General features: G+C 53.1%; 1 protein-coding gene across 1 annotated transcript in view; it reads right to left on the bottom strand.

The window, feature by feature from the left end:
* Positions 1 to 11,268: 11,268 nt before the first annotated feature.
* The window catches only part of NT5C2 (5'-nucleotidase, cytosolic II), a 61,666-nt gene continuing 58,455 nt past the window's right edge, over positions 11,269 to 14,479 (bottom strand). Inside the window, exons 14-18 of the mRNA XM_086616277.1 lie at positions 14,175 to 14,345; positions 13,261 to 13,312; positions 12,954 to 13,014; positions 12,226 to 12,402; positions 11,269 to 11,988 (exon numbers count right to left, since the gene is read on the bottom strand). Coding sequence (XP_086472403.1) covers positions 11,731 to 11,988; positions 12,226 to 12,402; positions 12,954 to 13,014; positions 13,261 to 13,312; positions 14,175 to 14,345 — 719 coding nt within the window. The 3' untranslated portion in view covers positions 11,269 to 11,730. The remainder of the gene's footprint in view (positions 11,989 to 12,225; positions 12,403 to 12,953; positions 13,015 to 13,260; positions 13,313 to 14,174; positions 14,346 to 14,479) is intronic.

Here is a 14,479-nt window from a genome sequence, read left to right as displayed (position 1 = left end):
GGGGGAAAGAGGTAATTAGCAAAACTGCAGTCTTGTGAAATGAAAGCCAGGCGTAATTTTCCATAGTGAAGTAACTGGGTGATTTTTCATTGATGTTCCTGACAACTGCATAGTGAAGTAATGTGTGCATCCCAAAATGACAAGCTTTTAAGCACTCATGTGCTGCAGCGATCTGCGCGCCGTTACCTTGGCCAGAGCAGATGTGCAGTCTTTGCTAAATAACAGAGAGCATCAGTCCCCACCCCCCCCTTCAGTCTCTAGTATTAACAGGAAAGATGCTGCTACAATTATGCCCAAAGTACATCCTCCAGGTGACAGCAAACCTCTGCCCGTGCAAGGATGGGCTCTGCTGAGGAGTCAGGACCATCCTCTCCTCTCCAAGAACTGACAAAACTTTCTGGACGCGAGTGTATTGCACTTCAGGGATTTGGAGAGGTTTGTTTCCAGGCTGTTTCCAACTACATTCCTTCTTTTGAGTGGATTTAGTGTATTTGCTTCTATCTTGCCCCTTTTAACAGCCATTTTAGGGATTACCATGGTAGCAGAGCAGAGAGCCTCCCACCCAGCTGCCGCTGATGCAGGGCACCCTGTGTTGGGCAGGAAAAAACAGTTCCTTCACTGCAAAACCCTGAATGCAGACTGGGTGCAAGCAAGAGGCACCCTGTGGCAGTTGTGCATCACACAATCCCCACTCCCACAGATGGAGTCTAAGTCCTCAAACGGAAAAAAAAATCATGTGTGTCGTTGTCCCATCCCCCCTGCCCTGATCCTCTCCCCTTCCAGTGCTGTCTCAAACAAAATGTGAACGTCGCCCTCAGTATCTGGAGTGACTAATAAATCGGGCATTGTGATTTCTCTACTTCAAGACCCTTCCATGGTCCCTGGATACATAGCATTTCCCTTCCTTTCTTTACACTCAGATAATCTCATCTGGCCCTCAAAAAAGCCCCCAGCCACAAATAGAATTGCTAGAGCTCTCTGTGCCTGCACGCCTGCCCTGTCTCTCCTGCTCGTGGGCTGGGGAAGGCACCCACCGCAAGTTCCCGCGGTCGGTCTTCGTGAATGGTGGCTGGAAAGGTGCAATATTTTGCTGCAGGAACTCCCCGCAGGAGCTTGGCATGCATGGTGTCAGAGCCGACTGGGTCTGCGTGTGTCTCTCCTCCTCTCTCTTTCGGCTTCATAAAGCAGTGCTCGTTTTTGCCGTCCTCCCCGATGGGAAAGGTGCACTTCTTCCTTGGAGCCACCTCTGAGGATGAAGTCCCCACCAGGGGGCATAGAAATTGCACAGTATCTGACTTGTGCACCCAGGGAGGAAGAAACAGGACCCCTAAAACTTTACTCTCACATTTAGCTTTTTATTAACGTTTTTTGAGTAGTCCCAAAGCGTTTCCTTGGTCTCCATCCTCGCTCTGATGCGTACCAGCCCGCCACCACCGAGAGCACATGGCTCAGCGCTGGCACGGGCTGACATAAGCCCTGCTTGTTCCTGGAGAGCTACCGATATTGCACCTTTCCTGCAAAGCAAAATGTGGAGATGTTAACAGCGTTTGTCCTCAGCGAGGGACTCGCCAGTTCTTATCTAGTGTTGCTGAATGTAAAAGTTTGTTGGAAGCATTTGACACAGTGGTGAACTTGAGATGCAGTATCCGTTTTGTCAAACCTGCTGAAGGAGGGAAGGCTCAAGTCAAGGCAGCTTTCTGGGACAAGGTTGCTCACTGGATCTGGCTTCTGCTTCTTATAGGAGGTTATGGGTTTGTTTCAGTGTTTGCTTCCCTATTTAAAAAAAAAAAAAACACACACCGATTTTTTCCAACCAAAGCCATGTGATCCCAAAGCAAATACCTCCTGCTTCTGCCCATGCTGCACTGTTCCAAAATTTGCAGGCAATTTTTTGCATGACTGTTTTTCATCATTTGTACAGATCCAGTAACGGAAAGTGAAATAATTTCCACAAAAATAGTTGATTATAGATGTGTTTCATATGGAAAATATGTACCTGACCCAGAGGGGTTAGGAGCTGCTACCACTAATTAGCTTGAAGAGCAAAGCATGGTCCTCTCCCCAGAGGGGAAAAAATCCCATCTCCCTGTTCTCAGGGTATTTACAGTTTTACTGTTTAACAAATGCAAGGGGTTCCCAGCCCTCATGGTGGGAACCATCACAAGCAGAGGAGCCCAGTGCCCGGCTCAGGATCACTTCTGAGCCTCTGGATGGTGTTTACCAGTGCCAGGGCTTGGCTCTCCTGACTGCAACGGAGATGCCGTGACATCTGAGTCTGTGCCCTTGCAGGGGGTGTCCTGCCAGAGCAGGTCTGCCTTCCCTGCCTCGCTGGCTGCCCACCTGCATTCCGGTGGGCTCAGATGCCAGATGCCATGCCGCAGTGCCATAAGGACATGTGGCAGGGCTTCTGGTCGTCACCGCAGCGCAGGACACCAGCTGGTGGCTTTGGGAATTGTTGGACTTGACCTCAGACATCGGCAAGGCTTTGACTCATAGAAAGGATACTGCATCTTCCTATGTCAGCTCCTACTGCCACCTTTGTTCCCCTCGTCTGTCTGCCTCCGGGTGCAGGCAGAGGGGTGGACGATGGCCTCTTGGCCAGGGGAGGCTGGGAGGGCATCTAGCCATGGTTTCTACTGTCAATACAGTTTTGCACAACAGTTCTTTGAAGTGAGGTTTTCAACACTAATATCTTAAATGCACAACTGTGAATTATAACTTTTACACTCCTGTTGGTTGAATTTCCTTTAAATGAAATGAACCTGAATCTGTTGTAACTATGATTTTTTATTTTTTTTTTTTAATTCTGTGTATTGCCAAATCTTTGTAAAGAGTGAAGGAATGTTCTTGCTTTCCAATGAGAATCTTTCCCCAAACAAGACTGACTCTGGTCATGTGGAGATCATACGAAGCACACTAGTTCCGAGTGGAGAGGTGCTCAGGGTGGGCTTAGCAAACCAGCCTCTCTGTAGACCCCAAGCTCAGACCCTGCAGAGTTTACAAAGCACTGGTTGTTTTATTCTCAGCTTGTCCACTCCCTGAAATCCTTGTGCAGCTGAAGGCTGCTGCCCCAGAGGAGCTCAGGACAGGGTATCCCGAGAGGGATGAGGTGTGCTGGCAGGGGGTCCGGGCTGGCCGGGGAGCAGAGCCTGGAGGCTGGCGTGACAGGACGAGGTGCTTCCCCCATCCAATTGCACCAGTGGAGTGAGCTCCAGGGCTCGGGTCCTTCCATCACTCTCCACTTCTGCTCCGAACCTGTAGTCATGTGTAGTTCCCTCTCATGCTCTTTTTGTCCCTACGCATGCTCCTACTCCAGGCTGAGCTGGGATGGGATGATGCCGAGATCTGTGCAGGGCAGCTGGAGCTGGAGCTGACTGCTCAAGGCTTGCAGTTCTTGGGCCATATTGGAAGAGGGGTCAGCCACTCATTCACATCATACTCGCTGTTCTGTTCCTCATCTCTTCTCCTGGACTTACTCCCCTTTTCCTGTCTGCAGGGTTTTTTGTTTTTTCTTCTTTTCTTTAAGTGCCTTTTTGTGTGGGTGGAGCTGGCAAGAGTAGGAGTCTCAGGATATGGCCCTTTGCACTCACCTCAGACCTGGAGGAAGCTCAGGGGGAGCAGGGCGAGTTGCCTGTGACGGCCCATGGTCATCACCCGTTGCTGCTTCTCAGCCTTCAGGGCCCAGCTCAGATGAGGATGAGATTTCGGCACTGGTGGCGTTAGGCTCTGGCTCAAATCAGCTCAAAGAAAGAAAACCAAAGAGGTAGCTTTGTACGAGGGGCTGCTTGGGCAGCGGCAATGCTTCCTGTGATCTCTGCAGAGCTCAGCCGAGGAGCGTGGGGTTGTGGATGGCAAAAAGCAGCACTGTCTCCTCACGAGCATCCTGTGTAAGTATCCTACATGATGGAGAATGCAGCCGCATTCTTCAGGACCCCTTGGAACATGCATCTCCCTTGTGCTGAAATACACAATCTATAGACATCATTCCCACATGAAAGACGTACCATATTTTATATGATATCTAATACACACATCTGTGGTTTTAAAACTAGTACCTGTGTACCAGTTGTCGAGTTACCCAGTGTCTGGATTACCAGTAGAAAACTGGGGCTGGAGGGCGGGGAAGGATGCTGCAGAGAGTACCTCTTGTTGTGATGCTAACTTGAGGCTTCATCCCGAAGCTGTCCGACCAGCATTGAGGAGTTCCTGCTCGTGTACTGTGCGCTGCCATGCATGGAGCTGGCACAAAGCAGAAAACCAGTGTGTGCTGAAAGGCTCTATGTGGCATGGACCCGGGCTTGCTGCCTGCACCGCTGCCTGGCTCTACACTGGGGCTCTCACTAGACCAAAGAAGTACCTGGTCCTTGGATACTGAGGGTTGGTTTGGCCCAACAGTGGAAGGATGAGCTTAACTAACACGATCAAAAGCCAGGCATCTTTTTGTGGCAGGGAGGAGAGAGCAGCCTTCATCATGATTTGATCAGCAGAGAGGACAAGCTTTGCACTGCAAGCTGGGCTGAGAAGCCATCCTCATCCCTGCTATGCTGTTATACTTGGTCCATCAGTTGCAGGTCTCTTGTCGGTGTAATCTCTGTGGTGATACTGGCCTCAGTCCAGGAGACTCGGAGATATCTATGGCTTCCTGCAGAGCCCCCGGACAATCCTGCTTGGTGTCTTGCTCTTCTCCTGGAGCTTGGCTTCATGCTAGGTTGCTTTCCTCCGCAATTGGTTTCATGGCCATGTCCTTGAGGCCATGTCCAGGCAAGGGGCTGCTATTGCTGAGGGTCCAAAGTGGTACGGGTGAGCTTTTTGGTTCGGTTGTGCATATTTATTGTTCCATTAGAAGCTGGATGCTGAACGTGTGCAGGCTAGAGCATTCCCTGGGAGAAAGCCTGGGAGGCCAGGTTACTCCAGTGCCTTTCCCTGAGGTGCAGTGATGGGAAGGGGGTGCCAGAAAGCTGCCTCCAGCCCATGGCGTGGTGGTGGAGGGAAGTATTTCACAAATTGGTAGCACCGAACTCGGTGGAAGTGACATCTTGTCCCCGTTATCCTGAGGTCAGGCAGTTCTGCACTTTGAAAATACGGTGCTCAAAGCTGCTGGTCTTCTGTCTCCAGCTGAAAAACGTCTTTCTGTTCTCTCCTGAGGTTTCTCCTTTGGGCTGATCACTGGGATCCTGCAGAGGATGGTGCCCTGGCTGCTCTCGTCCCTCCAGCGCAGACTTCTGACTAACAAAGTGCTTGCTTTTAATGCTCCCCTGCAGCAGGAGAGGTTCGGCCGTTCTCGGCAGAAGCTGCCTGTCCTAGAGCCGGGCTTGAGGTTTGTCAGCTGTCGTGAGCCAAACAAGCTCCTGAAACATGCAAAGGCTGCAGGCGGCAATGATGCTCCAGAGGTGGATTAGATGTCTGTTGCCTTCTCCTTCTGGAAGCAGTGTGGCAGTTGGTCGATAGCAGGGTTTTCTGGGGAGGAAGGAATGTCTCAGCATTTAGCGCTTGACGGAGCAGTCTAGCATCCAGCTTCAGCTCTTTGGAGACTGCAGAGCTTTATAAAAAAAGGTGCGGTGTTTTTTTTTTTTATCCTCTGGGCATCATTGTTGTACCAAATCCTTCCAAATTCAAGTGAGAAACTTGTGTCAGATGAGTAGCCTGGGTCACAGACCTTTAGCTGGAAGTGCCAATATTGAATGTATGTCTTCTGGATTCTGCCAAAGGTCAATGTGGAAGGGTGGAGGGGACTCCCAGTGGGCTTCTCTGTTCACAGAGGTGACAGAGTGGCTGTATCAGCTAGATCAGCTGTAGCATCATCCCTGCTTTAAAGTCTCAGGTCCCAGCAGGCTGGGCTGGGCTGGTTTGGCCAGTGGGCTTTTACCCAGGGTACGTGCTCTGTCCTGCGTCGTGCTGGCCTGGATTCAGCAATGTGGCTTTCTGCGGCTGCTGCTCTCGCGTCGGCCGTGGCTGTTCCTCCGCTCTTCTCGCTGTGGTTTGGTTGAGTGTTCAGGAAGGTGAGAGAAGGAGGTGCAGCAGTCAGGAACGGGCGATACTGCGGCTGTCTTGTCTTCATTCCTTACACTAAGGGTAGGACATGCTGCTCAAGGGACTCTGCATTCCTTGCAGATGGTGTGAAATTTGGAGAGTGGAAACCCACCAGGACCCCAGCACCAGTGCTCCGGTCCTATTTGATCCATGTTCTCCCAAGCACAAGGGTGGCTTATGAGCAGTGCAGGGTCAGGCCCTGCTGAGGGACCTCAGAGCTCTTGGCGCGTGCTTTCAGCTGCAGAGCCAACCTCTGCCTGAATCACAGGGCAGATGCCCGGATGCCAAACTCATTGAATCTGAAAACCCAAATACTTGAGAAGTGTTCCGAAGCCATGAGCACTGGTGCTTGGCAGCCAGAGGTCTTACAAAACCTTTCTCGTGCAGTCAGGTCCTTCCTGGCTGCCCTGAGTCTCCTCCCAAACACTGCTGGCTCGGCCTCAGTCCCCCCTGCTCAGAAGCGTGGTGGCTCTCCCCCCCTGCAGTGCGTTTTCGTGGCTATCCAAACCCACTCCACCGCTCCGGCCGGCTCTTCCCTGCGTCTTGTTTGCCATCATACATGGTCCTTGCGAATTGTATCATATTGTACATGACTTCGGGTTTCCAGAGTTGTAGTGTTCTGGCTGCAGTATTTCCATGTGTGTACATAAACCTGAATAAGCACAACTGAAATCCTGAATGAAGTGTGTACGTTTCATATACTGATTGTCATACAAATGAATTTTATAATTATTCCAATTTTGTTGTAGATTTCCAATCTTTCCTATTTATTTTGTACCAGATTTATTTGTATATTTTGTGATTTTGTTTAAAAGCATTTTGTTTATTTCTGTTCTTTTTAGATAAATGATGATTTTTTTCTGTTGAACATTCCAGTTTATGCATTTTTCCCTCCTCCATGCTCCCCCTTCATTTCCAAGGGACGGATTTTGGCATGCGGGTGGTGGGGCTGATGTCGATGATCCCAGACCCAGATCTCCGCTATTGGCACATCAGTGGTCTTTAATCTCCACTTCAGCTGTCCAGAGCCATGGAGAGGCTGGATCCTGTTCCCCTTAGAGCCAGGTCTTGCTCTTCACTTTGCTGGATCTGGGCCCATAAGTCCTTGAGCCAGGGAGGGCTGTTCCAGTGGTTTTGCTGACCAGGAGCTGGGAAGCCGGTGGCAACAGCAAACAGCTGACTCTCTCTTTCTGAAGTTCTCTCAAGGGTGAGGGCCTTTTTCTTCCACTAATAAAATCTCCTTATTTACAACCTGCTCTCCATAGGTCATGTTTGTTTGTCCGGAAGCGTAGATGCCGTCTGTCCTCCCATAGTGCGTGTTCCTGCCAGGTGGAGCGTGACTGGGGGTTGCCAGTGAGGGACATGGCTGGTGCTGACGGTGGCTCCGTTGGATGAGAATCGCTGGTGGAGTGAGTTTGTCTGTGCCACTGCCAGCTCCCCTGGTGTTGGGACTTCGGCAGCAGAGTTGTGTGGAGCCTGTAGTGACAGAGGTGTGTTGCTGAGCAGGAGAACTAGCCTGTGCTCAGTCCCCTGCCCAGCATCACTTCTACCTCCACGCCCACAAAGGAACAGGTGACACTTTCCTGCATGCCAGATGCAGCCCAGCCGTGCGCCCATTTTGTGCTTCTGCCATCCCTCAACCCCCATCCTCCCTGCAGCCATTTCCCCCAGCTGCTCTCCCTGCACTGGACTTTCTTCCTTGTTCAGCTCTTGAGCTGCTAAACCCTGGGTTAGCGACTTGGGCAACATCCGCTCAAGCCTTGGGGGAGGTTTGCTGCACCCAGTGCAGCCTCTGTCCTGTTCCTGTGCTGCAGGGTGGCCCCGTCCCCCTGGACCTCGCTCCCCAACCTCGTATCAGCAGGATGGGGAGAGCGGCAGATCCTGTGAGGACGTCTGCTCCCCTGCACTTCCCTGTCCCTGGCAGCGGGTGGAGGATGGTGGGATGCTGCAAGCAAGATGTAAGAGGCATTAATGTGAAGGAAAACTCTGGGGCTGGCGCTGACAGTGGGGAGCAGCAGGAAGGAGGCGCAGGGCAGAGAGCCCGGGGCTCCTGGAAGGGATGGTGTGAGAGGCCGGGTCCCTGCAGGGAGGTGAGATGAGTATTGGCTGCACTGTGGCAGCAGGTCCCAAAGCACCTGGGGCTCTGTGTCCACCAGGCTCCAGCCGTGCCCGGGCTGAGCTCTGCCCTCCCTGCGTGGCTGAGCCTTGCGCTGAAGGCCAGTTCCCACCTACTGTGTGAGTCCTGCTCAGGTCACCTTTTGTACCTACAGGTTGTTAAGTCCTGGTAGACCATTCATCCCCCCATGCTGCAGCTGCATCACCCTGTCTGAGTGCTGTGTCAGCCCCACGTGCCATCCCCGTGCTCCACAGCCCAGTGGGCCCCAGGGCTGTTCTGCTGGAGGTGAGCACCCGTGGGCAGGACCAGGGTGGGCTGGTGGCTCTGCACCTACGACATTGCTGGGTCAATCATCTCGGCCAGGGCTCCAGGTGCACGGGTTGCAATGGCTGCTGCTCAGGGAGCGGCACAGGGCTGTGTGTCCTCTGTCACGGTTAGGTGTACCCTGGTACGGGGGTTGTGCTTCAGCTGCGGTGGGCTCTCTCTCTGCTGAGATGGAAATGGTGTAAAGGCAGAGGAGCTGGGAGCAGCTCTAGTTACTGACCTGTTCAGCAGTACTTGCTGGCAGTGCCCAACACAAGATGTCTGCAGGGCTGTGGCTACGGGCAGAGCAAGCCTTGGGCTCCTGTCCCTGGCAGAGTGTGCTCGGTGCAGCCACTGTGAGCAGGTGCCAGCTACAGGTGTGGGATGGAAAACTGGGCTGTGGCTGTGTCTCTTTGCCAGCCAGGGCATGAGGTTTCACCCTGGCTCTTGCTCGGTGGTTTCCTACTGCAACACCATGGCAGAGCCAGGGCAGGACAGGCAGTGGCACAAGGCAGGGCGGTAAGCAGTGCCTGGGTGGCCATCAGGCTCTGCCTGCTGCTTTCCCATCATCAAGTGAGGGTCAAATACTTTCCATTGCTCCAGGCTTGAAGAGTCTTCTCCCCATCACAGTCAGAAATAGCCCTGGGCTGGGAGAGAGCTATTTGTGGCTACTGGTTAGGGAGGAGGAATGCACAGAGCTCCCCAGACCTCCCTTCCCACAGCCACACGCCCTCCCCAGCTGCTGAGCTAAAGCTTGAAAAATTCAAGTGGCTATGCTTGGAGAAACGAGGTTTAAACATAGCAAAGCCCAGCATGGCCTTTAGTGACAGGGCTCAGGAACAGCTCCCTCAAACCCTTTCTGCAGCTGACTTCACTATGGGTACATTAGCTGCTCTCCAGACGCCAAAATCAAGGGGTCAGGGACCCAGTGCTGGGTTTGGGGCTTCCAGCAACCCTTGAAGTGCCAGCTGTTGGTTGTTAGCCACCAGCTGCAGCCATTTAGTGTTGCTTTTCTGTTTGGCACATTGGACCCTGGGTACTCACTGTCCTTCTGTGGCAGCTCTGATGGCAGAGCCTCAGCTGGTCTTTTGCGGGTGACACGAGGGGTTCGTCTATAGGCAAGGGCTGAGCACAGCAGTGGGCTGTCCCCAGGGCTGTCCCCACCTTGGCCGGGCACAGGGTACATGCAGCCCTTGGCCAGGCCAGCCGGTGCCATTGCTGTGGCAGCACTGGCCTTCTCCAGGTATTTTTTGCCGTTTGACCATGTTTGCAGCTCGTGGCGAGCATGGGCCATGCTGTGCCACCAGTGCTGCCCTGAGCACAGGCTGTGCATGGTGGGGAGCAGCCCTTGGTAATGCCTGTGGGAGACAGCCCTGCAAAGGCACAATGTTGGAGGTAGCAGCAGAATGGGGGTGTTGCCTTTCCCACCATGGAAAAGCCTCTCTTTGCTCTCTGAATCCAGGCCAAAATGTTTCTCTGTCTCCTCATGCCTCTCAGCTGAAGCCGAAGGGGATAACAAAAGCCTCATGTCCCCTTGCCCCATCACTTCCTGCTCACCTGCTTCCTGGGAATGAGAGAAGGGCTTAAAGGCAGATCCACAGCCACTGATCAGCAATGCTGCACAAAGTCAGTTCCTGGAGATGCCTTCCCTCTTCCTCAGCCGCCCATCCCACTGGGACCCCCACAGACCAGTCACGGCTCTCCCCACCACCACCAGCACAGCCCTCATCATCTCAGCGACGCAACACAAAGCACCAGGCACTTCTTAGAAACATCATCATTTATTGACTTGAACAACTGCCACTACAGCAGCAGCGTTTCCTGCTCGGATGTTGGTGGTGTGGTTTTTCTTTTTTTTATTTTCTCCTAAGGTACTTTAAAATGAAAAAAAAAGAAAGATTAAATGAGTTTATGATACTGAAACAACAGTCGAATTCATTAGAGGGCCCTCGTTGTAATCCCTTCACAGCGAACGGCACAGGCTGGTGGAAGGGAGGCTGCACCCAAGAGATGGAGGAAAACCGCACGGCACTGCTGCCCAGCTGCCCGCCAGCCCCACACCTTCCCCGGGGTTGGCTTTCAGGCACAAGGACCACATGCCCATCCCCATGAAGCACCGCCAGTCCTCGCATGGCAGCCTGCAGTTGTCACCTTCCTTGGCTGGAGACACAGCCTTGCCCATCACAACCTGCGATGAGGCTCCGCTTGCTCTGCACCAGGCCAAAGGACAAGGGCAGCTGCCAGCTGGACTGGAGTTTCCTGCTCCCACCATGAGGCTGGCCCTGGGACACGTGCTGTTTCCTAGTTTAGGACAGACGTGCATGGCCTGCAGCACCGTGGAATACCAGGCTCTTTCACTCCAGCTGGTGGCTAGGTTTGTCTTTGGGATGCTTCACTTTCTGAAAGCTGAGGGGACAGAAAGGTCGGTAACAAGCAGCAGGAAAACAAACTGAATAACGAAATGCTAAAGCAGCAGCTTCGAGCTCCTGGGTTAATATTTACTGCTGAAACTACAGGCGTTGAGAACAGAGTGTGCGGCTCAGCTGTTTGAGAAATGCGCTGGAAATCATGCGTCACATGCCGATGATGAAAGAGCTTTGAAACACTGGGAGATGACAGCAAGCGTCTACAAGCTGAAACGTGTACAGCTACAGATAAGCAAGTAAGAACTGGAATCCCACTGCCATCCATGATGGCCGGAGGAATCGAACCATTTACAGAGAAACTCACACCAAGCAGAGGGTAAACTGAGTGCTGGAAGCCACAGTGACAACCTGGATAACATGGGGAGGGGGGAGTTTGCAACCCAGAAGTAGAGGACTAAGGGTAGCAAGCCAACGGGCAGGAGGATGTGGATCATTTTGTCTCCTCCAGGGCCCAGCACATCCCTTCCTTCTTCACAGTGAATGTAACAAATGGTAAAAACCGTTCACAGGACACCGTTCAAATGAAAATCAAATGAAACGTGTCATGGGAAAGGGAAAAACATGCAGCATCCCTAAATGCAGTGGGACCAGCATGACAGCACAGGCAGGCAGTTCTATCTGACTGCACCACCCAGGCAGAATCCATCAGCTTTTTGAACCGTCTGCAAAACTGAAAACAAGGGTCTCCTCCTAATTAGTGTTAATTTGTTAAAAGTTTCCAGACACTTTCAAAATGTGCCTTTACAAGAATCACACCCCCCCAACCCATCACCCCACGGGCCCCAACAAAGGAATCCGCTCCTGTTCACTTCTAGAGTCACGGTTTGTCGTCAGAGATGCTTCGCTTTTTCCTTCCTATTCCTCTTCCTCTTCCTCCTCTTCTTCCTCCTCTTCCTCTTCCTCATCGTCATCTTCATCATGGCAATGTGTGATTTCCTGAGGTGCCTGGGGGAAGAGGTTGGGCGGTTTGATCTCACTGATGGAGCGGGTCAGTTGATGCCGCTTGTAGTCAGAATCTTTAAAATCCACTGAGGTGCGATTGCGCGTGGCCATCGGCGACTCCTTCTCATTGATGTCGACATGCGTGTGCTCTACTGTGGACTCGTGTGGCATCTAGACATGGAAGAGAGAGAGGAGGTGGCAAGGGCTGTCCCAATCCTAGGGTATCTACCTGACACAGATGGAGAGCAAACCCCAGAACGTGACCCTTTAGCCCAGCCAAACGTGACCCAATGCCACCCGGCCCTCCAAGGTGCCCTTCCTGGTGCTTGCGGCTTGTGGAAGTGTTAACGAACACAAACACAAGTGCCTTTGGGGCCCCTGCCCACCTTCCCGGGGTCTGCAACTCACCAGGACGTGGGCGGCTCTGAAGAGGTAGCTGAAGGGATAGTAGAGGAGGTTGATGAAGGAGGCTGCATAGAGATCAGCGTAGCGCATCACCTGGCTGGCAAAGAGGGTCTGCCGAGAGCCGCTGCGGAAGAGGCTCCCCATCATCCCGTAGCACATGTCCATGTCGTGGGTCACTTTCTGCAAGCAAAGGGCAGATTAGATCCTGGGCCAGGCAGGAAGCAGCACAGAGCCAAGGCAACACTAAAGTGGAGTGTGCCGAGGGCTGGAGGCTTCGTGAGCTCTGCAAGGATCTCCAGCAAGGCTTTCTGTGCTTGTATCCCGCGGCATCCGCGCACAGCCGAGGCCCAGCTAGCAGGAAGGCAGGCAGCAGTGGGCTCAGGGCCAGCACCTGCCCGGCACTGCCGGGCTGGCTGAACCAGACACTACAGCCCCTCCAAGCTTGCGTGTGCCAGCGCCCTGTTCTGCAGCCAAAAGCACCGTCAGTCGGTGCTGCAGTGGGCATGAGGAAGGAGACCCTTGTCCAGACCAGGCTGCCTGCCAGGAGTGCCAGTGACACCAGCGAGCTGAGAAACTCCTCCGTTTGCGTCCACAAAGACAGAACGGCTTTGCCAAGCCTGCCATGCCCACCCAAAGGCAGAGCAAAGCACTTCAGGGCTGAGCCGTGGGGTTGGGTTGTCAAGCCCTTTGGGATCCAAAGGATGAAGAAAAGGATATTTTATGATTGGTACCTTAATGCGTCTCTGGATGGAGCTGATGTCAGGGCGTTCATTGCTGCTACTGTCCAGATGCCTAGTTACAGGTGAGAAGGTAAATACATGGTGTGAAAAGCCTTTCAGAACCAGATGCTGTGGGATGGGGGCTCAGGGGAGGGAGGCTGGTCTGGAGGGGAAGGTCGGTCTCGTGGGCAGAGCCCAGGCCTGAGTCAAAGCTCCGGCAGCAGCGCCGCCAACCCAAACCCGAGGTTCCGTCAGAGGCACTCGTTAGCTGTCACTAGGCTGGGAGAGGCTGCAGGGAATTCACTGTTTCAACACTCACTTGTATAGCTCGGCCAAGAAAATGTCCAGGCTCTGCAGCTCTTCAAAAAGGGCTGGAAAATCCAGAAAAGATAAAGGGGAAACAGGTAAGTTTAAACTGTTGAAACTTAAAAGGGCTGAAAGCAAACCTGAAAGCAAACCCACCATCCTGCCCACTCCCGTGGGGGGGGCACCGCATCAAGGAGCATGGCATCTCATGGCCACTGCGCAGGGAGAGGGTTCAACTGCCCTCTGTGCTACTGCCAGAGCTTTGGTCTTGGTTTCTGGTTGCCCCTTTTGTTTTTGAGGCTGAACCTTCACAGCCCTCACCAAAACCATCCAACCAGCCATGGTTGCATAACCCCCAGACTTATTTACACACCAAAGGGCAAACCTGGGAGGAAAGCAGTAGCGCTGGAGGATGGGAAACACAGAGAACTTTGGCAGCAGAGCAGCAGAGGGAGCGGAAGGAAGGAGGAGGAAGCGGCTGGTGAGCCGGGACTCCCTGCAGATGGGACAGCAGTCATGGCTCAGGCATTACAGGGACAATAACTGGGTGTCTCGTCAGATACTTTTTACTGGAGAAGCCACAGCTTCATATGAGCAGACGGAGAGCAGTTTTTGGGGCAGGGTTATGGATGAGGAACAACTCAACCCCACCCAGCTGCAGTTTCTTCCCCGGCCAAGTCAGCACTTGGCTGAACATGCACAAGCAGCCCAGGAAGAGCACAGGAAAGGCCTGGGATCCCAAGGCCAGCCCATGGGGACCTGCCCCAGCTCCTGCCACCAACAACCAGCCCCAGGGAAAAAGGGACAAAAAGAGAAGCAGCAAGCCAGGATGTTCTCTGCCCTGCGCCCCTGTGCCCTGGCAATCTCAGGGGTGTAGCACCAGGCAGGAAGAGCAAAGCCTGGCCTGGGGTTTGCCTGACTGCTGACCGCTTTTGTCTGTCCAGACATGCAGCTCCTGTGCCAGCTCAGGGATCACTAGGAAGGTTCTCCAGCCCTGGCGCTTCTTGGATTTGAGGATGTCTCCAAAGATATGGTCTCCGATGTACAAGATATCCTTCCCTTTGGCCCCCAGCAGGTCACAGACTGTGTCCGAGGAGCCTGAGAGAAGAATGGCATGGCTTAGCACAGGGAGCCAAAAGGAAACATGTGGCTTATTTCAGAGGGCCAGGTTTAGGGACAGAGCAGGTGCATTTTCCTCCCAGAAACTTCCACTGCGAAATGTAGCATCCCTG

Source organism: Tauraco erythrolophus, chromosome 9 (genome assembly GCF_009769465.1).
Source record: "Tauraco erythrolophus isolate bTauEry1 chromosome 9, bTauEry1.pri, whole genome shotgun sequence".
Lineage (NCBI taxonomy): Eukaryota > Metazoa > Chordata > Aves > Musophagiformes > Musophagidae > Tauraco > Tauraco erythrolophus.
The sequence above is the reverse complement of the archived record's forward strand: the minus strand, read 5'-3'. Positions and strand labels throughout refer to the sequence as shown.